General features: G+C 36.2%; 2 protein-coding genes across 3 annotated transcripts; both read right to left on the reverse strand.

The window, feature by feature from the left end:
- Nucleotides 1-216: 216 nt before the first annotated feature.
- Nucleotides 217-5,159, reverse strand: LOC147383611 (Peptide chain release factor 1). Of its 2 annotated transcripts, none has more exons than XM_086429400.1 (11): nt 4,803-5,159; nt 3,324-3,424; nt 3,053-3,151; nt 2,616-2,799; nt 2,490-2,538; nt 2,321-2,399; nt 2,115-2,189; nt 1,960-2,037; nt 1,565-1,723; nt 801-896; nt 217-719 (listed from the first exon to the last, which is right to left on the reverse strand). In XM_086429400.1, exons 1-11 carry the CDS (start codon nt 4,963-4,965, stop codon nt 528-530), a joined length of 1,275 nt encoding a protein of 424 aa, XP_086285526.1. In that variant the 5' UTR covers nt 4,966-5,159; the 3' UTR covers nt 217-527. The 2 variants fall into 2 exon arrangements, with proteins under 2 accessions (XP_086285526.1, XP_086285527.1); XM_086429401.1 differs by having other exon boundaries at nt 3,053-3,155; nt 4,803-4,843.
- Nucleotides 5,160-5,928: 769 nt separating this feature from the next.
- Nucleotides 5,929-8,197, reverse strand: LOC147383612 (putative pectinesterase/pectinesterase inhibitor 13). Its single transcript, XM_086429399.1, has 2 exons — nt 6,984-8,197; nt 5,929-6,861 (listed from the first exon to the last, which is right to left on the reverse strand). The coding sequence occupies exons 1-2, from the start codon at nt 7,975-7,977 to the stop codon at nt 6,167-6,169; spliced, it is 1,689 nt and encodes a 562-aa protein (XP_086285525.1). The 5' UTR covers nt 7,978-8,197; the 3' UTR covers nt 5,929-6,166.
- Nucleotides 8,198-12,978: the final 4,781 nt, after the last annotated feature.

Here is a 12,978-nt window from a genome sequence, read left to right on the forward strand (position 1 = left end):
CATCTTTTGTAGTTTCATCCCTTTTTTTTGTGTTCACAAATATCTATTGACTTGCCTTGATCATGATGGGTTGTCTGATTGAAACAAATGGTAATCAATAATATTTCGACGAACTAATGATTTGAGATGCTGATGAGTCATCGTAATTACAAGGCAAAAGGACAGTAGAAACCCCAAGAGCATTTAGGAATTGATAGAATTCCACAACCCTACACATTTTCAAAGAATCAGTAGCTATTAATTATTAGGGGAAAAAATGTGATTAGCATAGGAACTGCTACACTGATCTGCAATAGCAGATAAGAAACTATTCATAAAAACTGCTAAGAACACAAGTAGATATATAAGGTGATCTCTGGAACTTATTACTGTCCCTAAATGCGATATTTTGCTGAAATGAAAATGAGGGGTCGACTTTATAGGTTCTTCGTTGCTACATGGAACCAAATCATCTTCAGCGGTAATATAAGGAATCTGCTATCAACTAGGTAGAAAGCACACAGCAGTGTGAATTGCTGATTCTGTTGCTAATCAGAGCTGAAAGACGCAATTGCATCCATCTCCTGCTGTAAAAGAAGAGCCTCAACAAAGACATCCAAGCTCTCTCCTTGCAACACATCACTAATAGAGTGATGAGTGATGCCAACACGGTGATCAGTCACACGTCCTTGAGGAAAATTGTATGTCCGTATTCGTTCTGATCTGTCCCCACTTCCAATCTGTTCAAGATTTCCAAACTTGGAATCATTCTAACAAAAAAAAAACCTAAATTATCACTGCTGGAGGAAATTGCAGCATACCTGCTCCATTCTAAGCTTTGATCGGCTTGTCCGAATTCTTGATCTTTCCATTTCATATAACTTTGCACATAGCACTTTGAGTGCTTTGGCTTTGTTCTGTTAATTCCCAAAAATACAAATGAGGGAGAGTGAAACAGGAAAAGGAGAAATGATATAATTAATACAGAATATGGATAACAAACATAATATGGAATTATAAACATGAACTTCAATGCATGTGGTGTTAAGAGAGGTTCTATTAAGCTCAATCTATGAACATTTTTCTTGATTGACCAAGATTCAGCTCCATATAAAGCATAGGTGTTATTACTGCCATCTTATGAAATTTCCTGTTCATTTGATTGGGATGCGAAAGTCACAAAGCACTACAGACTACAGAGTCCTGATCGTAATACTCTACAAACGGCAAAAGAAAAAGTGAAAAAAGAACACTGAAACAATGGAATTCATTAGGGCAGGTTTCTAGAAATAAGGTCATAAAGATCTAGTAGGTTGATTCTATACATCCAAAGAACACTTTTCCATTTGATGTTGTTAGTCTATATTCAGGAAAATTTTCATTATGCTATAAATTCTTTAGACCATAATAAAATCACATCTGCATTTTTCTTTAATCTATAACAGATATGCATCCAAGTTTCAGCGACAATTGACGCAAAAAAATAAAAAAATAAAAAAAAATGCTATAAACACTTCTTGCCTCAAAGCTAAAGGACTACATGTTAAGAAGATGGCAAGGGCTGTATGGGTTAAAAATCCATTACCATATGTTGTGATCGCTCGTCTTGTATGGCTACCATAATCCCTGTTGGAATATGAATTATCCTAACAGCACTATTTGTTGTGTTTGCATGCTGACCACCAGATCCACCAGATCTGTATGTATCTATTCTTAAATCCTCATTCCGCAACTGCACATCTACCTGTAAAAGTCCACGAGGAAACGAATCAAACAGTCACCTTATCAAAAAACTTCTATTTTTATCTTTTGATAAGTACCTTATCAACAAACTTTATCCTATTATACTTGACATGAGTACACTAACTGCACCACTCAACCCCACCCCACCAAAAGACAAAATTCTGTCCTTCGTCATTCCTCTTCAAAAAGGATTGTGGAGTACTCTTTCACATTATACACAAAAGAAATTCGACATACCTCATCAGCCTGAGGGAGGATAGCAACGGACACAGCACTGGTGTGCACTCGTCCAGACTTCTCTGTCACGGGAACTCGCTGCCAGTACAAATAAGCATTTTAGTCATATTTAATTTCCATTTTTAACTAAACAAGAAAGAAGTAAATTATAGCACCTGCACTCTGTGAATTCCCCTCTCAAATTTAAGCATCCCATATGCACCCACTCCAGAAATAGCTCCACTAGCTTCCTGAAATAGAGACCAAAAGTCACAGTTTATTGCAAGAGAAACTCAAACTGAATGAGGTGGCCACACAAACACGACTATACAAACATATACATGAAGCTATAGTTAACTGTTGGATAAGGGATAGGATATACCTTGTAGCCTTTAAAATCAGACTCCGTTATATCTACAACTTCGAACTTCCAACCACTCTTTTGTGAGTACCTTTCATACCTAATATAAATCAACAAGACCGCCACTTCAATTCAGTGATTGATAACTAAAATGCATAACTAGAAACTGTGAACAAGTGCAGTAACATACATTTTGAATATATCCATTGCAAACAAAGACGCCTCTTCACCTCCAGTCCCTGCCTCATATTGTAGTTAATAAGATTGCCTAAAACTTAAAAAGTACCTGAGAAACTCTATGTTAAGTAACTATTACCTGCTCTCACCTCCAAAATGCAGTCTCTTTCATCAGCATCGTCTTTGGGAAGCAATGACTTAAGGAGGAGATTTTGCAGTCTTTTCTCCTCCTCCATGGCTTCACCTAACTCCTCGACTGCCATGTCACGCATGTCTTTATCTTCAGGACATTCAGCCATCAATGATTTCAAACTATCAATGTCCTACCAAATAGAAACATAGAGTCTCATGCCCACACTAAATGCCAAAAACAGTAGCAACCCAAAGTTTAGGTTGTAAAGATTTGAGTAGAAAATCATTACAAGAATGAAAAAACAGTTTTTTCCCCAATAAGTAAGCAGACTTGAATACTTATCAATATGAATCAATGAAAACTAATATAAACTATTCTTACATTAAGGAGAAATGCACATAAAGATAAAGAAATGTCCTTAAAATACTTAACAGTCTGAGCACCTTTTGTTTGGCTCTCAACTCATTTATAAGGTCCATAGAATTAATGAGTTTCCGGAGCTCCTTATTAACCCTTGAATACTCCGCTGGCGATGCTTCGGGCTGTCTTCAGTTAACACCAAATACAAAAAAAACATACACGCCACTCAATTAGCAAGTCCAAGTGTCCAATGGATAAATAAACAAGGTGAACATATATCTCATATGTACACAATTAAAATTTCAAAACTATAAGAGATAATTTTGAAAACACGCAAAGAGGTGTACTAATTACCCGGTTTATCAAATTTTGAAGATAAGCACTTCGATGCTCAATTGCTGAAAGTCTTTGTTCCATGATCTTGATGAGGTCAGTAGATAATTGAGGAAGCACTTCTGCCATTTTATGATTAATTGAGGATTATGACACCAGACATGGAATTAATACTAATTAAGTGCAAAATTTTAATTAGCCAAACCAAACCAAACCCAAGTCTCAATAGTCCATTAGACACTCATCCATGGTTTTAAAACTCGGTATTTGGTCTCGTCTCGTCTCGTCGAGTCGTCTCGTTCAACATTAAAACAATGGTTTTTAACCATTTAAAAAATCTGAAAAATTCTGAAAAATTCAGGAAAAATTCAGAATTGATTCCTATTAAAAAAATGAACCCCTCAAAAAATATAAAATTAAAAAAAAATTATAATATACCTATCAATCAAATTCAAGGTAATTAAATAAGGGTCCCGTTCAATGGCTAACTTTTTGGCAAAACATTTTTCAAAACATGAGTTAGAAGATTTGGAATGGGCTGATTTTTGGTGAAGATGATCTCTACGGTGAGGAGATTATCATCACCAAAAATCAGCCCAATCCAAAACTTCTAACCCCATAAAAAATAGTTTACAAAAAATGGACGGTCCACGATTTTTCAACTTGTAAACATGGGTTAGAAGTTTTGGAATGGGCTGATTTTTTGTGAGGATGATCTCCTCACCATAGAGATCATCCTCACCAAAAATCAGCCCATTCCAAAATTTCTAACTCATGTTTTGAAAAATGTTTTGCCAAAAAGTTAGTCATTGAATGCTACCCATTAAATAAAACACATGTTTCCTAGAGATTAGTATAAATTTCTAATGAAATTTTCATCAAAAAACTTCTAAAGAAAAAATAAAACAAATTATCAAAAATACATTTAAGTATTTATCACAAGAAAGTAATAATATCACTCAATAGCTATTACTTGTAAAAATAAAATAGAAATTTTCATTTTTAACTTTTTTTTCACAAAACTCGGTTGTCTCGGTTAACTCGGACGAGATTTTGAAAATCTCGTCCGATACAACTCGTTTGTCTCGCGAGTTAATGTAAAATCTGTAATATCTCGGATATCTCGTTTGTCTCGGACGAGTTTTGCGAAAATATCGTCCGAGACGACTCGCATAACTCACGAGACGCGTTCGTCTCATAATTCATTGTGAGTTGGTCTCGTTCACCGCTGATACCGAGTTAACTCGGGCGATACGTCTCGGTCTCGGACGAGTTTTAAAACCATGCACTCATCCATACTTCGTTTCAACTAATTTGGAAATTCTCACACCAAACTACAATTTATTTAATTTTTTTTTTGTGCAGAAATTATTTTAATAGGTCAAAGATCATCTCCAAATATGATATTTCTATCAAAATTACAGTTTCAGAGATATTTGATTACATATTAAATCAAAAAAGAAAATAACTCAATAAGATTAGAAACATAAACAAACATACCAGTCGAGTAAGAGCGAAGAGGAAGAGTGGCGAGAGAGGGTATCAGCATAGAAGAACGAAGGCAGAATCTTGGGCTCTGCAAATGCGAAGGAAATGGATTGCGAGGATCGAAACATTTGAGCTCACGAACTAGATTTCTCCATAAAAACCCTAAAGTTCTCATTTTTATTCTTCGAAGGATCTATGTTAATGGGGGCAGACTAAACTGCGCATGAGTGCACACTGCACAGTGAAGACCTAGTATTGCTGGGAGAGAGGAGAGAGGGGTGTCTGTGTTTTCTTCTTGAACCAGCGATATGGCGTAGTTTTAGGTTTAGAAACTTGGGACAAGTCTATTGTGCGCGGAGCGCATTCACGTGGTTGAGTATAACATGCGCCGAGTGTATAGTAAGCATCTCTTATTTTGATACATTTTTTGGGAACTGCTGTTGGCAACCCAACTTTTACTTATTACACATCAATTTAGGGTTAACTCAACGAACATTACGAAGGTTTTAGGTTGGCTCGAATTATGATCTCAACATTACAAAACATTATAACATCCCTTCAAACAATTTCAGTAGTTATTTACAATTATGATTAAACTCATGTACAATCCTAAACCCAAAAAAGAGAACTTCTATTGGCACCCCAACTTTTACTTAGTTTCAATAATTGACCTATTTTCTTTATTTTTAAGAGTCGAGATCCAATACGATGTCCCGTTCCTATACATAGGAAATGCGTCTATGTGACACATTTGGATTGGAGTCATACACATTGAGTTGAACTGCGTGCATGGTTGGTTAGGAGCCCAAAGTTATTTAAATTCCAATTGAAGTGTGCCACGTAGACACTTATCCTATTTTATAGGAAACGGGACACCAAATTGGATCTCAAGTTTATTTTTAATTGGGTCAAGTAAAAGTTGGGGTGCCAATAGAAGCTCTAAAAAATAAATATGACAAAGAGTCGTGATAAGATAATGCCTCCCCCATCACACAACCGTAGATCATTTGCGTCGAGATACACCAGAAAATATTTATGGTTCCATGTATCCCAAGGCAAATGATCTACGATTTTGTGGGGGGCGTCAAGAAAATCTTTATAGTGGATTGAATTGTCATCATAATGCAACAAATTTCCATTTAAATCAAATCACAATAGTATATAACAAAGTTGGTGTGGGGAACTATAATATACATAAGACTTGTCATCCTTCCAATTTTCTCCTAAAGAAGACATCAATTTCTCTTCACCACGTTTTTTTTTTCTTGGTGAAAACTTCTTCTTCATCAAGTTATTCAAAATTTCTCTACTAAAGTAGAAGAAAAGTCAGAAAAACCCAATCTTCTACTGTGTGTTCTCGGCAAAATAACATGTATCTAGCGTCTCAATCCGAGGAGGAAAGGTGCTCCAGTGTATCTCAACCAAAGGTTTCCTTGGATGAATGGTCCTGCAGTGAACTGAAGAGCCTCTCTTCTGTTAATCACTTTGAAACCCTTCCATCTGACCCTCTTATCAGTATTAGCTCCCGGACCTCGGTTGCCATACTCAGCGTAGTACAATGTGTCAAGTGCAAAGTCACCGGCCCATGCCATCCACCCCTTTGGTTGGATGAAATCACCCAATGTCGATTCCATAATAATTGTCCTTGCGTATTCCTTCCATGGGCGGCCCAAGTATGTCGGGAGGTCGAACCTGAAGGGGAACAGTTTCTGCTCTGGGACTATTCGGCAGTTATGGATTACTAGACCTGTAGTTTCACGTTTATCGGATCTACCATGAGCAGTGACAGTGTTTTGTTGGTTGTCCATAGGTTTCCTAACGATAATTAGAGAGTTTTGGATCACGGTGGCAGAGTCACCAAAGATGAAGTCGATAGTGCCAGAGATGACACAATTGCGGTAGAATTGACGATGAGTTTGCACATATAATGTGTCTTGGTACCCATCCATTCTACAGTTGAAGAAGGCAGACATGTCGGATTGCACGCGGAGAGCCACTGCTTGGTGCCCCTCCGGACCGGCTGTGTTTCTAAATCCCATTGACTTGGCTATAAATCCGTTCCCAACAGCCGCTGCAAAGAATGTTACAATGCTGAGATTAGCAAATCTAAAAAAGAAAACTTTTGTTACTAAATTTACCATTATAAGCTTTATCCCAATTATATGTGTTGCAATAGATGCATATGTAACTCACAGAACGAAGCAGTCTTAAAGGTTGATACACCATCACGGTTGTTCTTGCTTCCTGTCACAATCGTCTTCCTTGGCCCATCTCCATACATGAACACATTAATTTGGTCCTTTGTAACTGTTATGTACTCATCGTAGATCCCGGCCTTCACATAGATTACATATCTTCCTTTAAGGTTCACTGGGTATGCTGCTAGAGCTGCAGCAATAGTATTGAATTGGCCACTGCCATCCTTAGCCACAATTGCATTAGGCCTCACGAGACCATTGTCATGGATTGCCAAAAGCTTTCGGTCTGTAGCCGAAAACCAAGATGGGTACTCATGTTCGTCAACCTCGGTATCTAAAAGTCGCCTAGAGTTGGGATTCAACGATATTGGTATACCGAAGGTGTTAAGGATCTCAGTGATCTCAGTGATAATAGCAAGGGCATTGCTCGTTAGCTGACTCGCATTCAAGATTCCATTTTGCATTGCAGACTTCAATTCAGGTTGGTCAATGCCATCAATGCACGTTTGTTGGTACGATATGACAGCACTCAACCAGTTTTTAAGCTCGTCGGCACGATCATTTATAGTATGCATATCGCTGTCCCCAACAGCTGTGAACGAAGCTTGAAGTTCATCGACGGCATATTGTAACAATTCTTTGCAATCCTCAATTGCCATCTTATGGGTGGAGTTGTTAGCTGACTTCCCAATTTCCCCCGACTTTTCAAATGCTTTTTTCACCTCCTCTATTGTGACCTCGATCGCAGCCCTTACGAGATCCTTCGGGGTAACACTGCCATTAACAATAGAGCCAAGACTATTCATACATGCTTCCTTATAATCAGTAGGAGCACAAATGGTTTGAATAGCCTTCATTCCTGTTGATATGCGGGTCTCATCACTCACGTTGGTGGAATGGTTGGAACGAATTACATTAACTACCACTCCAATGGCGACACCGACAACAAGGATGAATGAGACACCAGCGGCGATAACTGCCTTACCCATCACTTGGTTAATTGGCCTAAACTATCGAAGGTTTAGATAATTGGGCATAGCCCAAGAACGATACACACTCACTTCCCCGCCACAAGAAAGGGAATGTTAATTCGAGGCCGGAACCAAGAAGAACATCATCAAAGTAAAGAATTCCTTCTTTGTGTTTTGTTTAGAACCCAAGTTCGAAGGTGAAGAAGTTGTTGTGGGGTTAGTTTTATAGGGTTGGGGATCCCTTATTAGGATAACTAGCTATTTTATATGAAAAAAATGGACATTAAACATAGAGTGGTTAAACAGTCATTGAGGTCCGACTTTGTGGCAGAGGAGAGGTTGGGAGCTAATTAAGGGAAGGAAAACAGTTAAAAACAGTTAAAATAGTTAAAACGGTTGGTAGTTGTGATTTTGTGGGCTTGATGTTCTTGTTATTGTACACCATAGACCCTTTTAACATTTTTCCAAATTAATTTCGCATCATGTACATATAAATTAGAGAGCTGCTATTAGCACCTCAACTTTTACTTATTATACCCTAATTTCTTAAATTATTTATCACCCAAATTGACACCAGCTTTTACTTATTCACAACCATTCATTTATTCTTTTTTATTTTAATTGGGGTGTAACAAGTAAAAGTTGGGGGGTGCCAATAGCAGCTCTCTAAATTTATCAGAAAACTTGGTAAAAAAGTAAATTTTATAGCTAAAATAATGGCATTGATGTTTTTGCTAGGTGACTAGTTTTTAGAAAATGTAATAAAAGATTTAGTTAAAGAGGCAAATAGGTATGTAGAAATAACTATATTACTTTCAAAAACACTTTCCTTAGTAGGATTTCGAATCTTCCTAATCTTTTAAGAAAAAAATAATTTTACCTATTTTCATGTAAAAAAAATATTTTTTTTCTGGAAAGATTTAAAGAGATAGAATCTGGTTGAAGAGTAGGTTCTAAGAAGAAAATTAAGAGTGTTTTTACACTTTAAAAATAAGGGTATATATAGGTCCTTTTATTTGTTAGAGAGGTAAGGGGTGCATTTCGTTGGTTATAAAATATATGGACAAATCAAATATTCATAAAAAAATAAAAAAACATGGAGGGGTATGAATATAAATTTAAAACAAAGTCGACACCCTTGTTAGCAATCTCTCATTTAATTCTTGACAAATTCACAAATTTTTCGTTTTATTCAATGAAAGTATTATTTTCCGGATTATTGAATTATTATGAATAATTCATGGATTTTAAATTTGAAAGTAAAAAAATTTGTTTATTACGAATTTTATGATTTTTACGAATTTTTATAGAACTCTGTGAAAAAAAATGCTACTATAACTTGTTGTATGTTGCAAAATGTAAAATTGTGAACTTGTAAGTTGTGACGTGTAGCACAAGTTGACTTTAAAGCGGCCATGCTTCAAAATTTTGGAGGAATCCACATTTTTACATGACAAATATCTCTCTAATTTCATTGAAAAAAATTAAAAATTCATGAATTTTTCAAGAATTAAACCGGGGATTGCTAACAAGGGTATCAAAAACTCCAAAAGGTGAGCTGTCACGAGCCTTTGGTTAGATTTGAGATCTTACGAAGTTAGGGCCTGTTTGGATTGACTTTTCTAATGCTTCTGACTCTTGCGGAGAGTCAGAAGCACTTTAGTTTTCAAAGATATTATAAGATAATCTGACTCTAATTAATTAAGTCGTGATAAATGCACGGGGTCTTAGTACGCAATTGACGTGGTAAGGACACAAAATCATAGATCATTTTCATCGGGATACACAAGAAAAAGATGTGCAATTCTATGCCCTTGCCACATCAGCCACGTACCCAACCACATACATTATCATTATTCATATTAGAATGAGTCCGCCTAACCTTACTAAGTTGGTAAGGCTTTGAGTACCATTGAGTCTTCCAATCTATATATATATATGGGTCCCGTTCGGCACCCTAAGTTTTACCACACACTTTAACAAACGCGTTTTGTCCTACATGGATTAGAAGTTTCGAAATGAGCTGATTTTTGGTGAGGATGATCTTTATGGTGAGGAGATCATCCTCACCAAAAATCAGCTCATTCCAAAACTTCTAACCCCATCAAAAATGATTTACAAAAAATGGACGGTCCACAAATTTTAAACGTTTAAACATGGGGCTAAACATTTCGGAATGAGCTGATTTTTGGGGAGGATGATCTTCTAATCATAGAGATCATCCTCACCAAAAATCAGCCCATTCCAAAATTTCTAACCCATGTAGGACAAAAAACGTTTGTTAAAGTGTGTGGTAAAACTTAGGGTGCTGAACATTTCCCTATATATATATAGGGTCCCGTTCAGCACCCTAAGTTTTACCACACACTTTAACAAACGTGTTTTGTCTTACATGGGTTAGAAGTTTTGGAATGGGCTGATTTTTGGGGAGGATGATCTTCTAATCATAGAGATCATCCTCACCAAAAATCAGCCCATTCCAAAACTTATAACCCATGTAGGACAAAAAACGTTTGTTAAAATGTGTGGTAAAACTTAGGGTGCTGAACATTTCCCATATATATATATATATATATATATATATGGGTCCCGTTCGCTGCCTCATACTTTACTCTACGGTTTGGCAAACGTACTAAAACCGTTGGATTAGATGCGATCGCACGATTGAGATTGAATCTAGATGCGATCTGCGTTTAAGTTATATATATATTTAAATAATTAATTAAACCCTATTAGGGTTAAGGAAACAAAACCAAACTTATATATGGTGAACTCAAAGTCACAGCCAAAGCGGCGGAGGCAATTAGCTTTGAAGAATTCCCACTCCAATGATGAAGGAAGAATTTCACTATTGTGCGATATGCATGGAAGTAGTTTTATCAAACAAGAGATTCATCAACAAAAATAAATGTTTTCACTCTTTTTGCTTGGAATGTATAGCTAAATACATTAAAGTAAATGTTGAAGATAACACATATAGGATTATGTGCCCTAGTTTTTACTGTGACAAGCTTTTGGACCCCATATCATGTCGCTCCATCATCCCACCAAGAGTTTTCGAAAGATGGTGTGACGTGTTGTGCGATTCTGTTGTTTCCTTCGACAATAGAGTCTCCTATTGCCCTTATTTGGATTGCTCGGCACCAATCTTGAACGAGTGTCGGGAAAGAAATATCACAAGATCACAGTGTCCCAATTGCAAGAAATTGTTTTGTTTTCGGTGTAAGGTTCCTTGGCACATGGGCTATCTATGCAACGATCATCAGATCAACATCAACACCACCACCACAGGTAAAAACGACCTTCTCTTCCACCGTCTGATCGAGAAAAACAAGTGGACCAGATGTCCTACGTGCAACCATGCGGTGGAGCGCATTAGTGGTTGTTCAACAGTGAGATGTAGGTGTAGGACCTCGTTTTGTTATGATTGTGGAAAAAAGACGTTGATCGGTCACTTTTTCTTGTCCAAGGGGATGGCGCATGGCATATTAGACATTGCTATTACCATGTTATTTATATGTCTTATTCTTATATTCAATTACTATATAAACGTACTTAATTATTAAGAATGTTACACCAATCTGGAGGAAGAAAGAAAACTTATTTTTTTTTCGAAAAGGCATTAATTATTATGAATTGTTTGCTATATGTTTAATTAAAGATTGAGGGTAAAAAAAAAAATTTCACATATATATATATTTGACATCATGGCCTAATCATTTAATCCTCGGTTTCTACACATTTTGAATATCCTTGTTTCTTTTTTACTAATGATAATTTGACGCCCCTCGTATGCCCCATAACTTGGCAGTTACAAAACTATAAATCTTTTTCTTGTGTATCCCAAAGCAAAGGATCTATGATTCTGTGATGGGGACATACGGGGAGTGTCTGAAAAAAGAGCGTCAGATTATCATGACTCTTTCTTTTTTGGGCAGGCCAGCTAATTGTACAATCGAAATTTGTGGTGGTTAGTTATTTGATCAAACTCACATCAATCTTTGATCTCCATAAGCTTGAAGGATGATATTAAAGCATTAATATGATCCAAACAGAATTTAGAGTTCAAAGGGACTACTTTTGATGACTTTGTATTTAGATGGAATTTTGTTTGTAATCATTTATGCTCTTGTTTTTTTTTGTGTTGCTTTTTTTTTGTGTAGTTCTTTTCGAGGCTTTCTCGGCCTCTTGTAATCTTTTACCCCTTTTTTCAATATATTATACTTATCAAAAAAAAAAAAATAAGGCCTACTTATAATAGGCAAGTACTAGCAAGATCGAGTTGTTAGATTTACTCACTCATTAAAAACAGGCTTACCAATAATAATAAAAAAGTGTACTTAGTATGTATATCTTGATACGTAGATCATTTGGAGATCATCATAAAGATTAGGTTTGAAATAGGATTTGATTTGATAAGATTTTATTAGATGAAATTAGCAATATCTAATTTGATATAAATATTATTCTTGCATTCTCTTCTCTATATAAATCTTATGTAATTATCAGCTAAGAGAATCAATTCAATTTCAAATTTCAAATATAAACAAAGATATCAATATGTCATATTTATATACAATATTTGATGGGGGTGGATCATGGGACATAAGTAAAAAACAATGGTTTTTCAAAATATAGGTTAGAAGTTTCGGATTGAGCTGATTTTTTGTGAGGATGATCTCTATTATGACAAGATCATTCTCACAAAAAATCAGCCCAATCTGAAACTTCTAAATCCATCAAAAGTGATTTACAAATTATTGGGAAGCTAACGGAGAACATGAGAGGGTATTGGGAGTGGGAGGAAGTGAGGACCGATCCAAGGAAGAAACACAATATACTAAGCTAGGGAAAGTTATGAATGGGGGGCCTCAAGCATGACAAGACAACCGAATTTCTTCCTCAAATCTTTGTAGGAACAGATGGTCTGTAATTCCAATTAGTAAAAGAAAAAAAAGTCATGCTGGGATGACACATCTGACATGGTGGCAAGCACATAACCGTAGATGCCTTTACGTG

The sequence above is a fragment of the Akebia trifoliata genome, chromosome 16 (assembly GCF_017979445.1).
Source record: "Akebia trifoliata isolate Shusen 1 chromosome 16, ASM1797944v1, whole genome shotgun sequence".
In the NCBI taxonomy this organism is placed as follows: domain Eukaryota; kingdom Viridiplantae; phylum Streptophyta; class Magnoliopsida; order Ranunculales; family Lardizabalaceae; genus Akebia; species Akebia trifoliata.

What these genes read in the sequence shown, in the direction of transcription:
- LOC147383611 (XM_086429400.1), bottom strand. Translation starts at nt 4,965, where the DNA reads ATGAGAACTTTAGGGTTTTTATGGAGAAATCTAGTTCGTGAGCTCAAA. An exon ending in TTCAAAATTTGATAAACCGG is followed by an intron (nt 3,152 to 3,323) that starts GTAATTAGTACA and finishes AACTGAAGACAG; the next exon opens with CCCGAAGCATCGCCAGCGGA. An exon ending in GCAATGGATATATTCAAAAT is followed by an intron (nt 2,400 to 2,489) that starts GTATGTTACTGC and finishes GATTTATATTAG; the next exon opens with GTATGAAAGGTACTCACAAA.
- LOC147383612 (XM_086429399.1), bottom strand. Translation starts at nt 7,977, where the DNA reads ATGGGTAAGGCAGTTATCGCCGCTGGTGTCTCATTCATCCTTGTTGTC. An exon ending in CTTTAAGACTGCTTCGTTCT is followed by an intron (nt 6,862 to 6,983) that starts GTGAGTTACATA and finishes CATTCTTTGCAG; the next exon opens with CGGCTGTTGGGAACGGATTT.